The following is a 22,076-nucleotide window of genomic DNA, read 5'->3' on the forward strand; positions in this document are numbered from 1 at the left end:
CTAGGTTAAACCACAGAGCCTAGGACTTGCCGATCAGAAGGTTGGCGGTTTGAATCCCCGCAACAGGGTGAGCTCTCATTGCTTGGTCCCTGCTCCTGCCAACCTAGCAGTTCGAAAGCACGTCAAAGTGCAAGTAGATAAATAGGTACCACTCTGGTGGGAAGGTAAACGGTGTTTCCATGCGCTGCTCTGGTTCGCCAGAAGCGACTTAGTCATGCTGGCCACATGACCCGGAAGCTGTACGCCGGCTCCCTCGGCCAATAAAGCGAGATGAGCGCTGCAACCCCAGAGTCCGTTACAACTGGACCTAATGGTCAGGGGTCCTGTTACCTTTTATGCTTTAGAATGGAATGTCCCTATTTTCATTCTGGATATGCTATCTCAGGATTTCACACCTCATTCTGCTCCATGAGTCGACCAGGCCTTAGATACAATTCCTACTCAAGTAAGGAAAGGCAGCAAAATGACCTACCTCATGAACAAAGTACACTTTGGCCCCGGTGTATATTCCCACTCTGACCACTGCCCGGACAGCAGCATTCATGCCTGTTCAGAGAAAAGGGAGAAGAGAGGTCACAATTCACAACCAAGCTGGATGACAGCATTGCAGAGGTAGACAGTGTGTTCCTAGACCACAGCTCTTGTCATGCCTGGCAGGGGCTGATGGGAGTTGTAGTTCAACACCATTTCTGAAGGCACTACACCTTGCTAATGTATTGTATAAACAACAATGCATTACATATTCAGGTAGGTAGCCGTATTGGTCTGATGCAGTCAAAATAAATAACAAATTGTCCAGTAGCACTTTAGAGACCAACTAAGTTTGTTGTGGGTACAAGCTTTTGTGTGCATGCATTCCATATGCAGATACCGTATCTGAAGAAGTCTGCATGCACACAAAAGCTTATACCCAGAACAAACTTAGTTGGTCTCTAAGGTGCTACTGGACAATTTTTTAAATAAATTACATACTTATCTGAGATGAAACCCAAGGAGATTTTAGTGGGCTCTGTCTTGTTCTACTTTACAATCAGAGAGATTGAAGGGAATCTGATTCTGTTCCAACCATATCTAGTTCTTACTGAATCACAGGAGAAGCCATGGGAAGATTTAATAAGACCCACTGGGGGCTTAATTCAGAATATAAAGGAAACATACACGACTAGTGACTCACAGCTCCAATCTCCTCACAAGTATGACAAGCACCCACATTGCTCAAGGTTTGGCACCAGATTAATACTTAGTTATATGCCCAGACATTGTAAGTTTTGTTAACAATTGTTCTAAGCTGCTCTGTTGTTTTTCAGCTATTTTATTTGTTTGATGGTATATTTTAGAGTGCATTGCTGCTTACTTTTAGGGAATAAGCTTTTTAGGGAAGTTTTTAATGTTTAATGCTGTATTGTGTTTCTGATATTCGATTGGGAGCTGCTCAGAGTGGCTGGGGAAACTCAGATAGGCAGGGTATGTATGTATGTATAAATAAATATTATTATTTTATGTCTTAGTTGGTTGTAGTGTACTTATTCTGAATTCTGTACTTCAATTTGGTGTTGATGAAGGGCAGATTGAAAACATTTTCATTAAATAAATAAAATAAATTTTGGAAGCTGCCGTTTGCTGAGCAGATGCACCATGTGGATGAGGGAAGATGGGAGTCAGGATGTTGGATAATTTTACCAGAATTGGGAGCAGAAATTGACAGTGTTCATTTATTTGTCCCATGTCTGAAATGGAAATCAATCTCGCAAATATAATCAGTAATCGCTGTTGTCGTTTGTAAAACGAAAAACAACTAATTGATTACTTCCCCCCAATTTGAATTGTTTTTTTCCTTTACATTAAAAGTAATGTTTTGGAATAATTTAACGCCCATGTAATTAAGTGTGTGATTAAGCATGTAAAATTCCACTACAGCAGACAGTGAGAATAATGTGGTCTTTGTTGAAAACCAAACTGAAGTGGAACGGAAACAGTGCTGCTTGCAATGAACTCAGATTGGAACAGAAATTGACACCTTCTAACATCCGTATAGTTAAAGCTATGGTTTTCTCAGTAGTGATGTATGGAAGTGAGAGCTGGACCATAAAGAAGGCTGATCGCCGAAGAATTGATGCTTTTGAATTATGGTGCTGGAGGAGACTCTTGAGAGTCCCATGGACTGCAAGAAGATCAAACCTATCCATTCTGAAGGAAATCAGCTCTGAGCACTGATCCTGAAGCTGAGGCTCCAATACTTTGGCCACCTCATGAGAAGAGAAGACTCCCTGGAAAAGACCCTGATGTTGGGAAAGATGGAGGGCACAAGGAGAAGGGGGCGACAGAGGACGAGGTGGTTGGACAGTGTTCTCAAAGCTACCAGCATGAGTTTGACCAAACTGTGGGAGGCAGTGGAAGACAGGAGTGCCTGGCGTGCTCTGGTCCATGGGGTCACGAAGAGTCGGACACGACTAAACGACTAAACAACAACAACAAAACATCCCTAGATGCGGGTGCCTGTATTTCTATAGAGCTCTGCCTTATTTGCCTGGCCTTGATGCTGCTGTGACGTTCAATTTATAACCAGCCTACAACACTGAAGCTTCATTGATGTACAATTGTTGTGTTTTCTCATATATCTGTGCTGCCCACATAGAGGTACTGGTGATCTCCTGAAGAGGCCTATGCCGTTGCTTAAAATCTCCCTTGAGCAGACAGTCATTTTAATGATTGCTTCGTGTTGTTTTTAAATGTTTTCATGCTGCTGTATGCTGCCCTGATTTTTGCAAGTGGACGGTCTAGAAATGCATTTGTTTGTTTGTTTAGAAATAAATGTGGTAAGTGTGTGATGTGGAGCCTTTATTATAGCATCACCTGACCCTTAAACCCACTCTATCTCTCAGCCTCCTTGGCGTACGTGTTATTTCTTACTGCCTCAGGTCAGTATTGTTGACCCAGACTCACAAGTCTCCCATGATCCTACTCTCAGATGATTTGCACAATTTATTTTTGACCCGCTGACATTTAAAACAAGTTCCCGAGGTACCCCCTCTGCCAGGCCACTGTGCTTGCTGGCTCCAAAATATAGCACACCAGGAGAGGGACTGTAATTCAATACCACTGCATACCCCCCCCCCCAAAAAAAAATCCTCTCTAAGTCTTGTGACAGCTTCACAGACAAGCTGTGATCATGGATGCAGCTGAGGAAAACTTGGGCTACAAGAAGGCTGAGGTGGATGCCAAACCCCCAACGCTTTTAAACCTTTCTTCATATTATGATTATTATTATACACAAGTACATATACCTCATTACCTACTCGGTCACATTCAAAAACACACATACCTATAAACATTTATCTATAATAAACGTATATCAATATTGATCTAAAACCATTTCCTCTTTCTCCATGTAGGTTAAATCCTTAACGGCAAGAAATGATTTTGCCCTGGATCTGTTACACTCAATTCTCTTGCGGCATAGGTGATTGTTAAAGGTAAGGTAAAGGTACCCCTGCCCGTACGGGCCAGTCTTGACAGACTCTAGGGTTGTGCGCCCATCTCACTCAAAGAGGCTGAAGGCCAGCGCAGTCCGAAGACACTTCCGGGTCACGTGGCCAGCGTGACATCGCTGCTCTGGCGAGCCAGAGCCGCACACGGAAACGCCGTTTACCTTCCCGCTAGTAAGCGGTCCCTATTTATCTACTTGCACCCGGGAGTGCTTTCGAACTGCTAGGTTGACAGGCGCTGGGACCGAACAGCGGGAGCGCACCCCGCCGCGGGGATTCGAACCGCTGACCTTTCGATCGGCAAGCCCTAGGCGCTGAGGCTTTAACTGACAGCGCCACCCGCGTCCCTAGGCGCTGAGGCTTTAACCCACAGTGCCACCCGTGATTGTTGCTGTGGTATAATTGGTATAATTGCCCATTTGCCAGCACAGCTGAAAAATATTTCATCAGTGAAGTGCTTTTTGACCCTTTTGAAACAGAAATTGCCATGCATCCCTTGGAATTTCTATGCTCCTATCTTTATTTCATTTCATTCTGTAGTTATGTGCTATTTTCCTGTGTTTTAGATAACTGTTTTATATACCTTTGAGAAATGCCCTGTCTTGTTAGTCTCTAGTGCTGTTTCAACCTCAGTCTCGTCTCTCCAAATCTCTTGACTTCTCATCAGCCTACCGAAAAAGGACTTTTTTCTAAGTGCTGATATCAAGATGGTTCTGTCTTAAAGTTAGCTTCTACTTGATCAATGGTCTGCAAACTCTTCCAGTCTTAATAGGTTTCCATCTTACTTTCTTTCTATATCTGAAAATGTCCAAATTGCCTTTTCAAAAAGTGAACCATTCGCCTTCTAATAGAGAAGCCAATAGGGAGGTCTTGGATAATAAACACTGGTTATATTGGTCCAAGATTTCTAAACGTATGTTTATAACATAGGATGCCCCTCTACAAAATGTCCTCTTCTCCTTTTTTACTTATCCATAGTAGATTTTTAAGATCGGTCTTAATGTAACATTCTCGCATTTGTCTGTTAGGTTTTTCATTTCTATTATGCCATTGCATCCGCCTTGCCAATCCTGTCAATTCTTTTAATCCAAATTCACCCTAGGAGACAACACACCAAGCATTTTTTGAGTCAGAAATCCCTTAGGCTCCCCATCATCTGAAGGACAAAAAGGAAGGGGCCTGCACTGTGTAGTAGTGGATAACTTGCAGGCAACCATTGACTTAATTTCATGCAGCACTGGGTTCCCCCTATCTGGAAACGGCGAGTGGAAATGGACCCATCCATTTCTGGCTCTAGTGCTGCCCTCCAGGTATATAATCTATGGCCCTCCAGATGTTGTTGGACTCCCATCTTCCCTGATCATTGGTCATGCTGGCTGGGGCTGATGGGTTATGAGAAATGAGTCCAAGAAGATAGAAAGGCTGCATAATGCTACCACATCAGCTGTGCAGCCTGAGGATAGATGCAGAAGTGAGCCGGAAACATCCTTCCATTAAATACATCCCTTTGACCTTCCTTAAAACCATCACCTCTTTCACATAGTTCTTGCAGCCTTGTTGGGTTCTGCTTCCACATATGCCTTAGGGGAAGAGCAGCATATAGGGTGCCCCTTCACATGCTGTTGACTTACATCAGCCCCAACCAGTATGGCCAATGGTCAGGGATGATGGGAGTTGTAGTCTATCAACATCTGGAAGGCATCACATTGGCCACCATTTCTTACCACCATGAGACTACGACTTCTCAAAGCCTTTTTTGTGTCCATTAATCAAGTATGGCCTATCTACAGGGCAAATGCGAGCATCTGTCTCAGATACTAGCACCAAACTGGTCATTTTGTCACCTATCATTTGAAGCTAGATGTGTCCATGCTTTGATCTGTTAGACGTTAAGCTGTACCTCTGGGCTACATCAGCAGTTATTGTTCGACATCTGTCTAGACTGCAACAGCCCTTCATAAAACACCACAACTGTGTAGAATATCCACCAGTAATAATAATAATAATAATAATAATAATAATAATAATAATAAATTTTATTTATTCCCCGACCAAAGCCGGGCTCAGGGCAGCTAACATCAATAAAATTTCAGTAAAAACATAATAAGAAAATAAAATAAAATACAGGTTAAAATACAATTTAAAATGCAGCCTCATTTTAAAAGTCAAAACCATAAGGGGAGGTAAACATAAGGGTCAGACTGAGTCCAAACGAAAGGCCAGGCGGAACAGCTCTGTCTTGCAGGCCCTGCAGAAAGATGTCAAGTCCCGCAGGGCCCTAGTCTCTCTTGTGGCAGAGAGTTCCAACAAGTTGGGGCCAGTACTGAAAAGGCCCTGGCCCTAGCTGAGACCAACCTAACCACCTTGTGACTTGGGACCTCCAGAATGTTGTCATTTGTGGACCTTAAGGTCCTTTGCGGGACATACCAGTAAAGTTGTACTACAGGTACATACGTCCATAGTTGGGATTTCCAGGAAACCTGCCAAGGATTAGGTTTCTTCTCCATATTGTGCTCCTGTCCACAACCATACATACTTAACTGCTGCATGCATGGGCAGCGGGTTTGTGATGTAGTATAGCCCTTGTGAAGTCATGTTGCCAGGCCATGTTATTGTGACAACGCATTTTGCAAAAAGCCTCTCAAGTTATCACATCAGATCAACAGCAGCAGTTAATCTGATGTGAACACACACATTCTGCCGCCTCTTGCATATTAGTACAGTGGTAGCTCAGGTTACATATGCTTCAGGTTATAGACGCTTCAGGTTACAGACTCTGCTAACCCAGAAATAGCGCTTCAGGTTAAGAACTTTGCTTCAGGATAAGAACAGAAATCATGCTCTGGCGGTGCGGCAGCAGCAGGAGGCCCCATTAGCTAAAGTGGTGCTTCAGGTTAAGAACAGTTTCAGGTTAAGAACAGACCTCCAGAACGAATTAAGTACTTAACCCGAGGTACCACTGTAGAAGCTCTTCCACCACCACCACAAAGTCACAACAGAATGGCAACACCACATCACAAAGTAGTATGAGAGTAAGTCCTAGCCTGGGTCACACTGAGTGATTTAGTAACAGTGGGTGGAATTCAACATGGTGCTCCCACAAATCTTTTGCCCGTACCAGTATTCTAGGTTGCCAGATGGAACAACAACCCTCCATGCACTGTTCTGAGGTTGGGGTCAGGAGAGTCACTTTCAGTGAACATATAAGGGGCCCCAAAATCCTTGTGTACCTGTCCACTGACTGGGTTCTTCAGATGAACCCCACCCAAAGTATTTCTTCCTTGAAAGGCTTTCATTTATTTTCCTTTCCTCCCCTGTTAGCTCCCCCATTCTCACATTATTATTATTATTATTATTATTATTATTATTATTATTAGAATTTATATACCGCCTTATACCCAGATATATATATAGAAGACAGTTCGGAAACTGCAGCTGGTGCAGAATTCAGCGGCCAGGCTGCTCACCGAAGCAAGACGGTTTGAAAATATTACACCAATCCTCGTCCAACTACACTGGCTACCCATTAGTTTCCAGGCCCAATTCAAAGTGCTGGTTTTGAACTATAAAGCCTTAAATGGCTCAGGACCACAATACCTCAAGGACCGCTTCTTTCCATGTGAACCTACCCAGACCCTTAGATTATCTTCCAAGGCCCTTCTTCGTGCGCCTCCTCCTCAATAGGTCCAGAGGGTGGCAACAGGAGAACGGGGCCTTCTCTGCAGTGGCTCCCCGTCTGTGGAATGCTCTCCCCAGGGAAGTTCGCCTGGTGCCTTCACTATACAGTGGTACCTCGGGTTATATATGCTTCAGGTTACATACACTTCAGGTTACAGACTCAGCTAACCCAGAAATAGTGCTTCAGGTTAAGAACTTTGCTTCAGGATGAGAACAGAAATCATGCTCCGACGGCGCGGCGACAGCAGGAGGCCCCATTAGCTAAAGTGGTGCTTCAGGTTAAGAACAGTTTCAGGTAAAGTACAGACCTCCGGGACGAATTAAGTACTTAACCCGAGGTACCACTGTACACCTTTAGGCACCAGGCAGAAATGTTCCTTTTCAACCAGGCCTTTGCCTGACTTGATCTACATCCTATACCCTTTTTTAAAATGCTAGCTCTTTGGGGTTTTTTTATTGGGTTGCTGGTTTTGTTTTGATTTTATGTATTTGAAATTTTATGTGAACTGCCCCTAGACCTTTGGGTACAGTGGTACCTCTGTTTGCGAACGAGATCCATTCTGGTGGCCCGTTCGCAACATGAAAAGAGCGCAATCCGCAGCGGCGCGTCTGGGCACGCGCGGGTTGCGATTCGCCGCTTCTGCGCATGCGCATGACATCAATTTGCGCTTCTGCGCATGGCGAGCGGCAAAACCCCGGAAGTAACCCTTTCCGGTACTTCCGGGTCGCAACCTGAAAGAATGTAACATGAAGCAGACGTAACATGAGGTATGACTGTATAGGGTGGGTGGGATGGATGGATGGATGGATAGATAGATAGATAGATAGATAGATAGATAAATAAATAAATAAATATAAATATACCCTTATATATTAGTAGCAGTAGTATTTCCATTTCTTCCCCACCCTTCCCCATAAGAATACAACAATTTAGAAATACAATATTAAATGAAACTACAAGTCCCTGGAGGCAGGAATGGCCTTTTTTCTATTTATAATACTCTGCCAAGTGATATGTTCACTTGTAATGCCATCAACAGCATGTATGCATTAAAAAAAAAAAAGAATCCGTCTTGAAACTAAGACGGGACTTGGACACCAAGAGAAGATATATGAGTGCAGATAAACAAAACAGAGTGTGTGTGTCTGTGTGTCTCAAGGTCAGGAAAAGGAAAATAAGGAATCGTCTGCTGAAGAACTTGACAAGTCAACATGTTTGAAAAAAGCACCTGTATTTTGCTGTATTGAAAACTAATAAAAATATTTTGGAGGGGATTTTTTTTTTTTAAGCATTGCATAGCGTTTGTTCACACCACAGCGCCCCCATCCCCAATCAATCAACAGACATAGATGTAGGCAAACCCAGATCAGGAAGAGATGCAGAACTGCAGACTTTGTAAGAGTATAGGAGAAACAGCAAAGAAATGATGGTTCAAGACACCTGAGGGTAGATTATGTGAGTGCTCATTTTGCTAAGGAAATGCTTGCAGGATGGGGGTGGTAGGTGGACAATGTGGTTGATGAGCCACAAATTGCTTTCAAGGCTCTTAAAAAAAAAGCAATACAAATAATATCAAAGAGAAAAAGGTATTCAGCAAGAAGGCAGAGAACTACTGAGGAGAAAGGATGGAGGCAGTGTGGGAGGAGAAAGTCAAAGAAGGGGAGACAGAATAGAAAAGAATGAAAAAACTGCTCCTTACTGGATGAAAAGGCCATCCAGCCCAGCATTCGGCTTCCAACAATGGCCAGTTAGATGCTTCTGTAAACGCACAAAGCAGAGCAGGATGGAGGAAAGACATTTACCTGTTACAATTTGCAACCGAGACCAGTTCCACTTGAGTTATCTTACCAAGTTTAGGGTAGGGAAAACAGTGGCGTAGCGTGGGTTGTCAGCACCCGGGGCAAGGCAAGTAATTTGCGCCCCCTAACCCATGGATTTTAGCACTGATTTTAGCACTGCGAGTGCGAGCGCCCCCCCCCCCAGATGTTGCGCCCGGTGCAGCCGGCCCCCCCTGCACCCCCCACGCTACGCCACTGAGGGGAAATCTGGATGCTAAAAAGTCCCCAGACATGAAAGCCCTTTCCTGGTGACTTCTGCCTATTGCCTTTTTTGCCACTAGCTTCTCAGACCACAAAGGGAAACCCCCAACACTACAACACACAAACACACACCAGAAACCAGTCCACTTACCCTGGGCATCTCCTCCAGATGTCAACACGGCGATGGCCTTGCCAATCCCCATCGTGTCGGCGTGCTCATGTTTTACCATTGTGTGCGACATTCTCCGGGCTGGAAAGTCAACAAAAAGAGTTTCTTAAAGATGGGGAAAATGCCCTTGGTCTTCAGTGCCTCCTTGTCCTGCCACAGGGGCCACAGCCGGGTCCGGAGTGCTCCTTGTAGCCCTCAGCCGTTGCCTTTCAAAGTTGACACCCCGCCCACTCTCCAATAAATGACAAGTGGAAATGTCAGCCTGTAAATGATCTCCAATGCAGCGTCAGCCACACCTAATCCTAAAGGGCGCATGGCCAGCTGTCACGAGTACCAATGGACAGCGGAAATGTCAGGCTGCAGGTACCAACCACTGTTTTGAGGGTTTTGGTGGCTTCAAAGTAGGGAGAGAACATAGCTAAGATTTTAAAAAGAGGCTCCGAGTTGTATACTTAACTTTGACTTGGAGCAGACCCACTAACATTAATGGCCAGGACTAACTTAAGTCCATTGATTTTAATGGGTCTACTATGAATAAGAGTGAGTTGACTACAGCCTCCAGGTAAAGGTAAAGGTTAAAGGTACTCCTGACCATTAGGTCCAGTCGTGGCCGACTCTGGGGTTGCGCCACTCATCTTGCTTTATTGGCCGAGGGAGCAGGCGTACAGCTTCCAGGTCATGTGGCCAGCATGACTAAGCCGCTTCTGGCGAACCAGAGCAGCGCACGGAAATGCCGTTTACCTTCCCGCCGGAGCGGTACCTATTTATCTATGAGCTTTCAAACTGCTAGGTTGGCAGGAGCAGGGACCAAGCAACGGAAGCTCACCCCGTTGCGGGGATTCGAACCACCGACCTTCTGATCGGCAAGTCCTAGGCTCTGTGGTTTAACCCACAGCGCCACCCACATCCCTTACAACCTCCAAGTAGTAATCCTCAAAACATTTACCTGGGAGTAAGCCCCATTGAACTCAATTGGATTTATGTAGGCCTGTATAGGATTGCAGTGTAACATCATACTCTCCAATATTTCTCCGATGAAAATAGGGACATCCTAAGGAAAAGCAGGGCGTTCCGGGATCAAATCAGAAACCAGGATTGGCTTCTGTAAATTCGGGACTGTCCCTGGAAAATAGGGACACTAGGAGGGTCTGTTACTGCTCAATAATCAGCAGAATATAATGCTTTGGAAATCCAAGTGCAACAACCTTACAATCAAGTTTCACCAAAACATTAAATAAAAATTGTTCCGGGGTGGTGGTTTGAAATTATGGGTGGTATTCAATTAAGTTTTACTCATGAGTACACTCACTGAAATGAATGAACATGACTGAGGGACCCATTCACTTCTATGGATCTGAGTGAAATTTGGTTGAGTATCATCCTATGTCTTCTCCAAACAGGCTTTGGAAAACCAAAGTTGAACAGCGACAGCTTTACAAATACAAATAAACCATGCAGGGAAATGAATGCGCATCTAGGTCAAACTCGTTTACAGAGCACTGGCATTGAAAAAGGATTTCTGTCATGTTCACAAATAGATGCCCTCCATTACTTTGGGATCAATAAGCAGGTTATTATGAAATCATACGATGAGGAATTATTTCTTCTTGTTCCCTGCACTTAACTTCTTTGTAGAATTTGCAAGCTCTTTGGATCTGGGCACCAGGAATGAATCCACAGATTGCAAAGTAGCCAACTCATTACAAAGCTATTTATTTACATGAATATTTCAAAACCTAAGTTAAATGATTCGGTTGGAAATACTTAAAAACCAGCTCTGTTAATTTGTGATTTATAGATTTGTAATTTCAGACATTTTGCAGTTTGAGGTGAGGGACAAGATGGGACCCTCCTTCATTCCATGTAAGAAGGAGTTGAATCTTACACAAACACTGGCAGTGTCCCCTAGCCACCACAAATGGAGGGCTTGTTGAGGAGCAATGTGTGTGGCACAGACATATCTATCCTCCATCTTCCCAACTCTGCCCCTGGCCTTCACAGCAGCCACCTGAAGTGATTGCTTCACTCTGCCTAATGATAGCGTCGGACCCGAAGCAGAGGCTTTGTTTCATCTCGATTTTTAAAATTAGAAAATAATAATAATTAAGAAACAACCCAAATCAAAATCTTCCATGTGTTTATGTAGAAATATGTACACATGCAACCTGACAACATGCACTCCACCTTTTAAATATAACTACCCCAAGAACGCGGTATGCGGGTGGCGCTGTGGGTTAAACCACAAAGCTTAGGGCTTGCCAATCAGAAGGTTGGCGGTTCGAATCCCCATGACGGGGTGAGCTCCTGTTGCTCAGTCCCTGTTCCTGCCAACCTAGCAGTTCGAAAGCACCTCAAAGTGGAAGTAGATAAATAGGTACTGCTCCGGTGGGAAGGTAAACGGCGTTTCCATGCGCTGCTCTGGTTCGCCAGAAGTGGCTTAGTCATGCTGGCCACATGACCCGGAAGCTGTACGCCGGCTCCCTCGGCCAATAAAGCAAGATGAGCGCCGCAACCCCAGAGTCGGCCACGACTGGACCTAATGGTCAGGGGTCCCTTTACCTTTACCTTTACCCCAAGAACAGGGAGCTCAGATATTTTATAGCAATATACAAATGGGCATATTTTGCAGGTATTTTAACTTTCTGGAAAACATCTTATTCTGCATATTCGGGGAATGGAAGCTGTATGGAAAGGTGGGATACAAATTAATGAAGAAGAAATGTCTGCAGATGGATGTTACAGTTGAGCTTTCAGTGGCTCTGCAAGTTTGCCGCTGCACATCTTAAAAAACAACAAAAGTTAAGCGAAGCCTCCTAGCAGCAGAGCTTACCTTGTAGTGGAACTGGTATTTTGTAGTTTGCTGGTACAATTCCTCCCCACGCTCACAGTGCGGCAGGGGTAGTGCCCATCTGCATCTCCCAGGATGCATTGCTTAAATGTATTTACTTTAACAGAAAAAGGGGAATGCAGGTAGCATGTAGCAACTGCGTGCCTCAGTCCTATTTGTGTTTTATTACCTAGCACATCCCAAATAAAGATGCCGTGTCTATAGAAGACTACTCCATGATTGCAGTTGGTCTTTAAGTTAACATCTTACATTAAAAACCTGACAGTACCAAATTATCGAAGGCTTTTCACCAAAGCCAGACTAAACGTCTTTCCTTCTGCAGTGTTGGATGGCAGGTTGAGAGGCGTTCCCTACCAGGACAGATTTTGTTCGTGTGCTCAAGACATCGATTCCATAAAACATATTTTGTTGCACTGTGCAAAATATGAGCAAGCCAGGGCTGAACTGATATTACCCTTGCTGGTACTCTTCCCAGGAAAATCAGAGGCTCACTATGTCAGGTTCCTATTGGAAGACCGGACAAATGCTAGAACATTAGCAGTGGCCAAGTTTTTATCGGTGGTTGCAAGAACCAATGATCCCTATATTCTGAACGAAATGCTTATTTAACCCGCAGGTTGGCTGTATGAATTGTGTATTGCTTTGTAACGATTTGTTGGGTCTCTGGACTGTAATCGAGGTTGATGATGAGTTGCTACCTTTCCCATATAACTCTACAGGCACCTGGCATGGAAGGTTCACAGTGACATTGCTAGGAAACCAACACGCCTTGCTTTCCAGGTCGCAACTACTAGGCTGATGACTTGTTGTTTGACAAGAGACTGGGCCAAAGGCTTCCACACGCAATGCTCATTCTGAGCACACCATGTTAGCTAGCATGCTCTGCAGCACAGCTTGGGAGTCATTGACCTGGATAAAAACATCTCACTTAGAAAGCCAAATCTATCCTCATTGTAAAGACACCGAGCAAGAGCCGGCTCACTTGCACTCTTTATTTTTATTATGTAGGACACTAGCTTACCATAAGGCAGAATTTGGCCTCTAGTGCATCTGGTAAGCTCCTAAATTGCATGGCTCTAGCTCGCATGGTAGCAGCATAAAAGATAAAGGCAGTATCTGTTATAAGAGCTGAGGCTAAAAAGAAACTGGCATTAATATGGGGAGTTTTCTTCTTCATTCTGCAGAGTTCTCTGCCCCTAAAGGTAAAGGGACCCCTGGCCATTAGGTCCAGTCGTGGCCGACTCTGGGGTTGCGGCGCTCATCTCGCTTTATTGGCCGAGGGTGCCAGCGTACAGCTTCCAGGTCATGTGGCCAGCATGACTAAGCCTTCCAGCCAGACTGGTACCTATTTATCTACTTGCACTCTGACGTGCTTTCAAACTGCTAGGTTCTCTGCCTCTACTCCTACACTAAGCCTCCAATAACTCCCCTGCCTCTTCTTATTTTGTAAAAATAAGGCAACACCAACGCTCCCTTCTCTGTTGCTGTTTGCAAATAGAGCAAACTAATACAGTCGTACCTTGGAAGTCAAATGGAATCGGTTCCGGAAGTCCGTTCAACTTCCAAAATGTTTGGAAACCAAAGTGCAGCTTCCAATTGACTGCAGGAAGCTCCTCCAGTCAATCGGAAGCCGTGCCAGACACCCGACTTCCGAAAACCAGAATACTCATTTCCAGTTTTTGATTATTTGGGAGTCGAAACGTTCGGAAACTAAGCCGTTCATAAACCAAGGTACGACTGTTCAGGGTTCGGGGAGATTCTCTCCAGTAAACCATTTGCTGATGTTCAGAAGAATTGTTGTAACCTGCCCTGGGACCTTAGGGTGAAAGGCATGCAATAAATTGTAATTCTGGTGATTTGCTTCTAACAAATCAAACATAACTGAATTGTGAGATGAAAGAACATTTGCACTTGACTTGTGCCACTCTTTTCATACCTTATCAGTGTGGTGAAATTAAGGTTCCCGAGTTTCAAAATTATGACGGTTGGCTGTTTTCACACTTACACTGTTACCTAGAAGAAACTTAATTGGCTTGCATTTGGAATTTAATCTGAATTACTCTGCATATGGCTAAGTGCACAATGACCTCTGCCTTTCTTCTACTGCTCCAATCGGTAGTATTCCAATATTTAATTTTGTGCTTGCCGGCAAAAAGCCCAATCAACCTGCTTCTAACCCCTAACGCTGCCACCTTGCACTATGGTCTAGTAAATTCTTACAATCTAGGTATATATTTGGAGAAACCAAATTATAACTTCATGAGGGCAATGCTGTCCATTCAGTTGAAACCCCTCTGGTTACAAATTAAAATGAAGAAGGAACATTGCTGCCACCTTCTGGATGCAGTGCAAATTGAGCTTTCGTATTTCCTGTTGTAGGGCTAGCAGCTTCATTGAACCAAAGGATGAACATCTAGGCTTGTGTTTCTGAAATTGTGTTGAAAGGTGCACTAGTGCATCACAAGAGGGTTTGAACTGCACTCAAAACATTCTCGGTCAAAACCGAGAAGCCCCTTGGCACACTGAACAGCCTTTCACTCTGTCAATGTATGGAGAATACCATCACCTTAAGGGAAGAAGTAAATTTGCACTGGGGTTTCTCAATACAGCCAGTGCTACAGCTCCCAAGTGAAAAGGAAACCAAAGCAGCAGCGTTGCCCAGAAAAACTCATTCCAAACCTTGAGCCTTACTGAGTGTGAGATACTAAGTGATATTAGCTGAATGCACTTGCAATGAAGACGATTTCCTATTGCTCTGGGGACCTTTTATTTAATAAAATTCTTACACTGAAATGGATACAGTGGTACCTTGGTTCTCGAATTTAATCTGTTCCAGGAGTCCGTTCGACTCCCAAAATGGTTCAAAAACCAAGGTACAGTGGTACCTCGGGTTACATATGCTTCAGGTTACAGACTCCGCTAACCCAGAAATATTATCGTGGGTTAAGAACTTTGCTTCAGGATGAGAACAGAAATCGTGCTTCGGCAGCGCGGCAGCAGCTGGAGGCCCCATTAGCTAAAGTAGTGCTTCAGGTTAAGAACAGTTTCAGCTTAAGAACGGACGTCCGGAAGAAATTAAGTACTTAACCTGAGGTACCACTATACAGCTTCTGATTGGCTGCAGGAGCTTCCTGCACTCAAACGGAAGCCACAGAAGCTGCGTCGGACATTCGGCTTCCAAAAAACAATCACAAGCCAGAACACTCACTTCTGGGTTTGCGACGTTCAGGAGCCAATTTGTTTGGGAGCCAAGCCGTTTGACTACGAAGGTACCACTGTATACCTATTTCAGCGTAAGAATAAAGAGTGACTCCAATTTTAAATACGGGTGGGTAGAGAGAAAAACGGTGCCCCTCTGGTATTAAACATTTGCAAAATACTGATCTCAACAGATGGATTTTTCAACAAAAAGATGGGTAGCATGGCATCTTCTTAAACTCAGAGGATATCAAATATTGCACAAATGAGAATTATCCTTCCTTCCTTCTTGCAGCCCCCTGAAATCTGTTCCAGGGGGTCTCCCCAACTCTTTGGAGAATATGGGGGGACAGGACGGCTGGAGAGGAAGGGGAAATCCTTTCATCACCAGCAAAATCTGTTCCAAGTATTGATGCAACACAAATGAGAATGGACTGTCCCTGAAAGCATGAGAGGGGTGTAATATAAATCTTGTAAAGAAACTAGCATTTTAAAAAGAAGTCCACATTAATAATAATAATAATAATAATAATAATAATAATAATAATAAAAATAAATAATAATAATAATAATAATAATAATAATAATAATAATAATAATAATAATAATAAAATTTATTTATATCCCGCCCTCCCCAGCCGAAGCCAGGCTCAGGGTGGCTAACACTAAAATAGTGCAACATTATAAAAACATTATAAAAATTAATTAAAATCAAAATTGATGGCAACCATAAACTAAAGTTTTGTAAAGATTGCCAAAGGAGGGAGTCAGGCTGCACCCTGACCAAAGGCCTCGTGGAACAGCTCTGTCTTGCAGGCCCTGCGGAAAGATGTCAGGTCCCGCAGGGCCCTGGTCTCTTGTGACAGAGTGTTCCACCAGATCGGGGCCACAGCCGAAAAAGCCCTGGCTCTAGTTGAGGCCAGCCTAACCTCTCTGTGGCCTGGGACCTTCAAGATGTTTTTATTTGAAGACCGTAAGTTCCTCTGTGGGGCATACCAGGAGAGGCGGTCCCGTAGGTACGAGGGTCCTAGGTCCTAGGGTTCTATTACAGTTAAATACAAAGCGACTGCAAGGAAAGATGTTTCGGCTGTAATCGAGGGGTTGTCCTTGTTGACGGAACTTTTGAAGCAGGTTTGTAAATCGACATTCACCTGGCTGCCTGTGGCAAGTAAGATTCCCCTGTAATCCACCAAGCAAAGGAACTTGCATAAACTGGAGAGTTTGTTCCTTTCCTCTCACTCCAAACTTTAATGTACCACACATTATTATTATTAATGTAAATAGGCATCTGCAGACAGGCAAACTGTTTCTGTTTTGTGGACTTTTAAAGGCTTCTTCAAACAGGAAATAGGGTTCATCTTGCCATAGCTGCTAGCGTCCTCTAGCATTTTCTTAATTCAGTATCGTCTTATCAATTCCTTCCTGGGATTACAAGAGAGCCTGGCATAAGTCGGCGGCTTTGTAGATCGTCCCTCTAAAGCTCTGGAGGCTGACTCAATTGATGTGAAGTTGGCAAGAGACAGAGTGCAACCACTGATGCAAAGTCCGCTAGCTGCAACACCCTGTGCCAAGTGCAATCTGCCATTACTGTTCAGTAACATTTATTATCATGAACCCATTGCTATGGCAAACTTGTGAAGTGTGGTTAGTCAAGAGCAAGGAGAATCTCTTGCTTAGTGTATGGCAAAGCATGCCCAAACCAAATGTATAGTGACTTTGAACTTTCACTTAGTGCAGCCTTTTCCAAACTTGGGTCTCCACCTGTTTTTGGACCACAATTACCATCATCCCTGACCTCTGGGTCCTGCTAGCAGGGCATGATGGGAGTTGTAGTCCAAAAACAAGGGGAGACCCAAGTTTGGGAAACCCTGGTTTAGTGACAAGCATGGAAAAACCTCTCTTCTATAGCAGGCACTATCTGCCAATCACAACTCACCTGTTCATACCTCCTCATCCTTAAACCAAAGGGCATGCATTTATGTAGAATGGCTGGTTTCTTGGGATCTTGGGTCATCCGTGGAGAGCGCAGGGGTGGGCAAGCTTTGGCCCTTCAGGTGTTGCTGGACCACAACTCCCATCAGCCCTGACCATTGACCATGTTGGTTGGGGTTGATGCGAGCTGAGAGTTCAACAAAGTCAGGAAGGCGACAGGTCTTCTACCCTGGCGGTTAAGTCTTTTTCTAGCTTGGTAAGGAGCTGTTGGCGCTGTGGGTTAAACCACAGAGCCTAGGACTTGCCGCTCAGAAGGTTGGCGGTTCGAATCCCCGCGACAGGGTGAACTCCCGTTGCTCGGTCCCTGCTCCTGCCAACCTAGCAGTTTGAAAGCATGTCAAAGGGCAAGTAGATAAATAGGTACTGCTCCAGCGGGGAGGTAAACGGCGTTTTTGTGCGCTGCTCTGGTTTGCCAGAAGCGGCTTAGTCATGCTGGCCACATGACCCAGAAGCTGTATGCCGGCTCCCTCGGCCAGTAAAGCAAGATGAGCGCCGCAACCCCAGAGTTGGCCACAACTGGACCTAATGGTCAGGGGTCCCTTTACCTTTACGGACCTGTTGATCAGTGAATTTTTATTAAAAAATGTATTAAGAATTCCAAATTCAGACGTTGGGAGGTCCCCTGGAAGTGCCAATCAGAACCACTGTTACAATGATGGGCTAGATGGAACAGTGGTGTGATTCAGTCCATGGAACCTCATCAATGGCGATGGGTAGGATGAAGGCCATATGACACTGGAGTAAAAATAGAGAAAGAGTGGGGAAACGTAGCCCTTGGGACTCTGCAGAGGCCTAGCCTAGCCATACTTTGAACCCTCCTTGAACCTTCTCATCTGGCTGCAAAGTTTTCCTTGAATTCTGATGCTTCTTGCTGGCCTGGTTGGGGGATGGCGTGTCGAAACTGGTGAAACAAAGGTGAAATTTACATTCGTTGCGCTTCCTGTTTTTGCCTTTGCTGGCATGTGAACCCCTCAAAGTTGCCCAGGAGGAAAGTAGTGGTCTTTGGGATGAAAAAGTCTCCCCACCCTAGAAACAGAGAATGGGTCAGTTGCTACTGAATCATGACTTAAAGAGCTAACTCAGAACCCCTGGAGACGTCAACCTCTGAATGAAAACTACGGGGCGTATTCTCCTTTGAGCAACTCTTGCACAGCTCACTTCAACATTAAGTTTCACTTAAAATTGGATCTAACTCCTTTGCATTCTCCAGTGAAGACTGGGGAAGGAGCGTGGTTTCTTCTTGAGAGGCAGAGTTGTTGGAACTATTCTAGGAAGAACGATGAGCTGACAATCTTGGTCCAAAGAACAAGAGGAAACCATGTGCAAGCTTTGAATTTTTTCCTTTTTTTTCCTTTTTGCTAAGTGAAGAAATTGTCAACTGACGTCTGCCTGCTATCTCTTTACCGTATGTGTGTGTGTGTTTTAGAAGGATCGGTTCTACCCACAAGCCTGGCGTTGTATCCCTGCTTGAATTAACTCATACAGTGGTACCTCGGGTTACATACGCTTCAGGTTACATACGCTTCAGGTTACAGGCTCCACTAACCCAGAAATAGTGCTTCAGTTTAAGAACTTTGCTTCAGGATGAGAACAAAAATTGTGCTCCGGCAGCGCGGCAGCAGCAGGGGGCCCCATTTAGCTAAAGTGGTGCTTCAGGTTAAGAACAGTTTCAGGTTAAGAACGGACCTCCGGAACAAATTAAGTTCTTAACCCGAGGTGCCACTGTACTGCTACCAAGGCATTTGCTAAGACACAGCAACAGAATTTTAAAAAAACAAGCAGAGTAGGGGAATCGCAACGGAAACAAAGAGGTAATTGCTTGCACTACTACAATACCTTACCGTCTCATTTTACATTCATAAAACTTGCCAGGACAGCGTTCTCCTGCACAGCTTTACAAAGCAAGCTACAATTTCAAGCATCACCTAATGGGCAGACTGTGACGCTTTTTATCCACTCTGGAAAGCTCATAATCCTACTAGTGGCTGTGATTTCCTCATGCACTAGCCAAGCATACACACATATAAACTTCTATCAAGCTCTTCCTGAAGTGTGAGGTAGATATAGGCACCAGGCCACCTAGTATTCTTCTTGGCTAAACAGAGATTTGAACCAGCCTTGGCTCTTCCACGGAGCGGTAAGATTCTATTTGTGGTGTTCTAAAGTCCTAAAATGTTTTATGAGGCAAATTAAAAATAAAAATCTAGAACACGAATCTACACTAACCTGGTTGCTCTTCTTTTTCTTCAGAGAATGAGTAGAAGGTAAAGAAGAAGATAACAGCTGCAAAGGTAAGTGACACTGAAATGAAAAGACTGGACCCTACTACAGAGAGGTCCAGGGGAGCCCACATAACAGAACATGTGCACTTTCCTGTGTGATATTTATAGATGCTGTGCTAGGCCTCTAGACAGCTGCCTCTGCCGTTCCTCACCCTTATTGGTGGATATTAAAGTCATGACCTTTCATTGAAAATGTCCCAGTCATGTTGTCATGTAACTGTAAGGTTCGGATTCACCCTTTCAAGATTACTTATTTTACATCAGGAATGTATTTTACATGTCGCTGTGGCTGCGCATAATAGAATTAACAGACTCCCCAAAATATAATGAATTTATATAAGGGGGGAAAATATGAGTTCAAGATCTGCAAGCACTGTGAGCCAAAACTTGCACCAAGGAGAAATAAAATTAACCTGCAGTTAACTTGGCCTTGATGATAGAAAACCCTGCCCCACCCAAAAATCCCAAAAAGGATAATGCCCAACTAACTACCGTATTTTTCGCCCTATAGGATAGGACGCACTTTTTCCCCTCCAAAAATGAAGGGGAAATGTGTGTGCGTCATATGGGGCGAATGCAGGCTTTCGCTGAAGCCTGGAGAGCGAGAGGGGTCGGTGCGCACCGACCCCTCTCACTCTCCAGGCTTCAGGAGAGCCGAAGCGCCAGCCCCACAAGGTCGGGGGACAGCGGGGAGGCGGAACACCGCCATCCCGCTGTCTCCCGATGTGGTTTGGAGGCTGATGGCGGGGAGACGTGTGCTTCTCCCCGCCGCCAGCCCCGCAAGCTCCGGGGACAGCTGGGAGGCGCAGCGCGTCTTCCCGCTGTCCCCAGACCTGGTCTGCAGGAAGGCTGCGGGGAGAAGAGCACTTCTCCCCGTTGCCGGCCCCACAAGCGCCTGGGGGGGGGAATAATTCCCCCCCCAAAAAAAAACCTGGTGCGTCCTATGGGGCGAAAAATACGGTATATGATGAAGATGACATGACAAGGAGAAGATTGAATGTATGCGTATCATGGACAATATCTTCCTTGCTGGCAGGGCCTTATATGAAAAATTGTGAAACTCTGGGACAGCAACCTCGTTCTTCTCAAGCCACATACAAGGAAAGCTCCACTGAGAAGTTTTCTTCCCTTCTGCAACCACCCTCCTCCTCCTGAACACACACACGCCATCATAAATGCTCTGACAAATTCACATCCTGTATTCAATGGCTCACTCACCATTGTAAAAAACAACAACACACTGTATCATTACTTTCTGCCCAACAGAGGCAGCGATGGCCACAGGTATGCAGATCAATCTTAGACCCTGAAAAGCGTGTTGAAGAACTCCTAGGTACCTTGAGCAGGATTGCAAACTTTGATGACTTTCAAAAAAAGGATCGGGCAATTTCCAAAGGGCGGGACTTTCAATGGGGAAGATATTCCTTGGGGAAGCGGCCATAATTCTGTGGCAGAACGCATGCTTTGCAAGCAAAATGCAATGCTGGAGAAAAGGCTTGCCTAGAATTCTGAAAGGCTGTTGCAAGGAGAACCGCGGGCCCTACCAATTTTGCTGTACCCGCCATGCCCAACCAAAGGCCATGGTGGCTGGGGCTGATGGGATTTGGAGTCCGACAACATCGAGAGGGCAACAGGTTCCCTACCCTTATGGTACACAACTCTGAATGTGATGTACCAATAACCCTATGTTCCAAACGAGCACTAGCTACTGTGGCTAGCTGCAGCCTCCATGCTCAAAGACTGCGAGCCTGAGTAAAAGATGCAACAAGGTACCGTTATGCTGCTTTCCTTCATGTCTTGCTTGCAAAAATCTATTCTACCCAGGAAGTTGTGAGTACCAGTTTTCAACTATGATGAGAAACTCCCCACCAGCCCTTGGAAGACAACCCAGCCCCTGCCTCACCCAACATCCAGCACACATCTATTCAGATGCTCCCCCCTCAAAAATACACCCCACTGTTATTCTGGAGCAGAACCACAAGCTACCATCTGAAGCGCATTAATACAATACAGACGCACACATGCATACTTGCAAGTATAAACACGCAAATATATACGGTACATGCATTGTTGTTTAGTCGTGCTCGACTCTTCGTGACCCCATGGACCAGAGCACGCCAGGCACTGTCTTCGTCCATGGAGTTTTCTTGGCAGGGATACTGGAGTGGCTTGCCGGTTCCTGCTCCAATATACATGCATAAAGGTAAAGGGACCCCTGACCGTGAGGTCCAGTCGTGGCTGACTCTGGAGTTGCGGCACTCAACTAACTTTATTGGCCGAGGAAGCCGGCGTACAGCTTCCGGGTCATGTGGCCAGCATGCCTAAGCCACTTCTGGCGAACCAGAGCAGTGCACGGAAACGCCGTTTGCCTTCCCGCCGGAGCG

General features: G+C 45.0%; 2 protein-coding genes across 2 annotated transcripts in view; both read right to left on the reverse strand.

Annotated features, from left to right (window-relative positions):
* The window catches only part of PFKM (phosphofructokinase, muscle), a 39,144-nt gene extending 29,498 nt beyond the window's left edge, over positions 1–9,646 (reverse strand). The window contains exons 1-2 of the mRNA XM_083427459.1: positions 9,355–9,646; positions 473–546 (exon numbers count right to left, since the gene is read on the reverse strand). Coding sequence (XP_083283585.1) covers positions 473–546; positions 9,355–9,445 — 165 coding nt within the window. The 5' untranslated portion in view covers positions 9,446–9,646. The remainder of the gene's footprint in view (positions 1–472; positions 547–9,354) is intronic.
* The window catches only part of CSAD (cysteine sulfinic acid decarboxylase), a 742,174-nt gene that overhangs the window by 555,988 nt on the left and 164,110 nt on the right, over positions 1–22,076 (reverse strand). The gene's annotated exons all lie outside the window — the stretch shown is intronic.

The sequence above is a fragment of the Podarcis tiliguerta genome, assembly GCF_965153285.1.
Source record: "Podarcis tiliguerta genome assembly, chromosome: 2".
Lineage (NCBI taxonomy): Eukaryota > Metazoa > Chordata > Lepidosauria > Squamata > Lacertidae > Podarcis > Podarcis tiliguerta.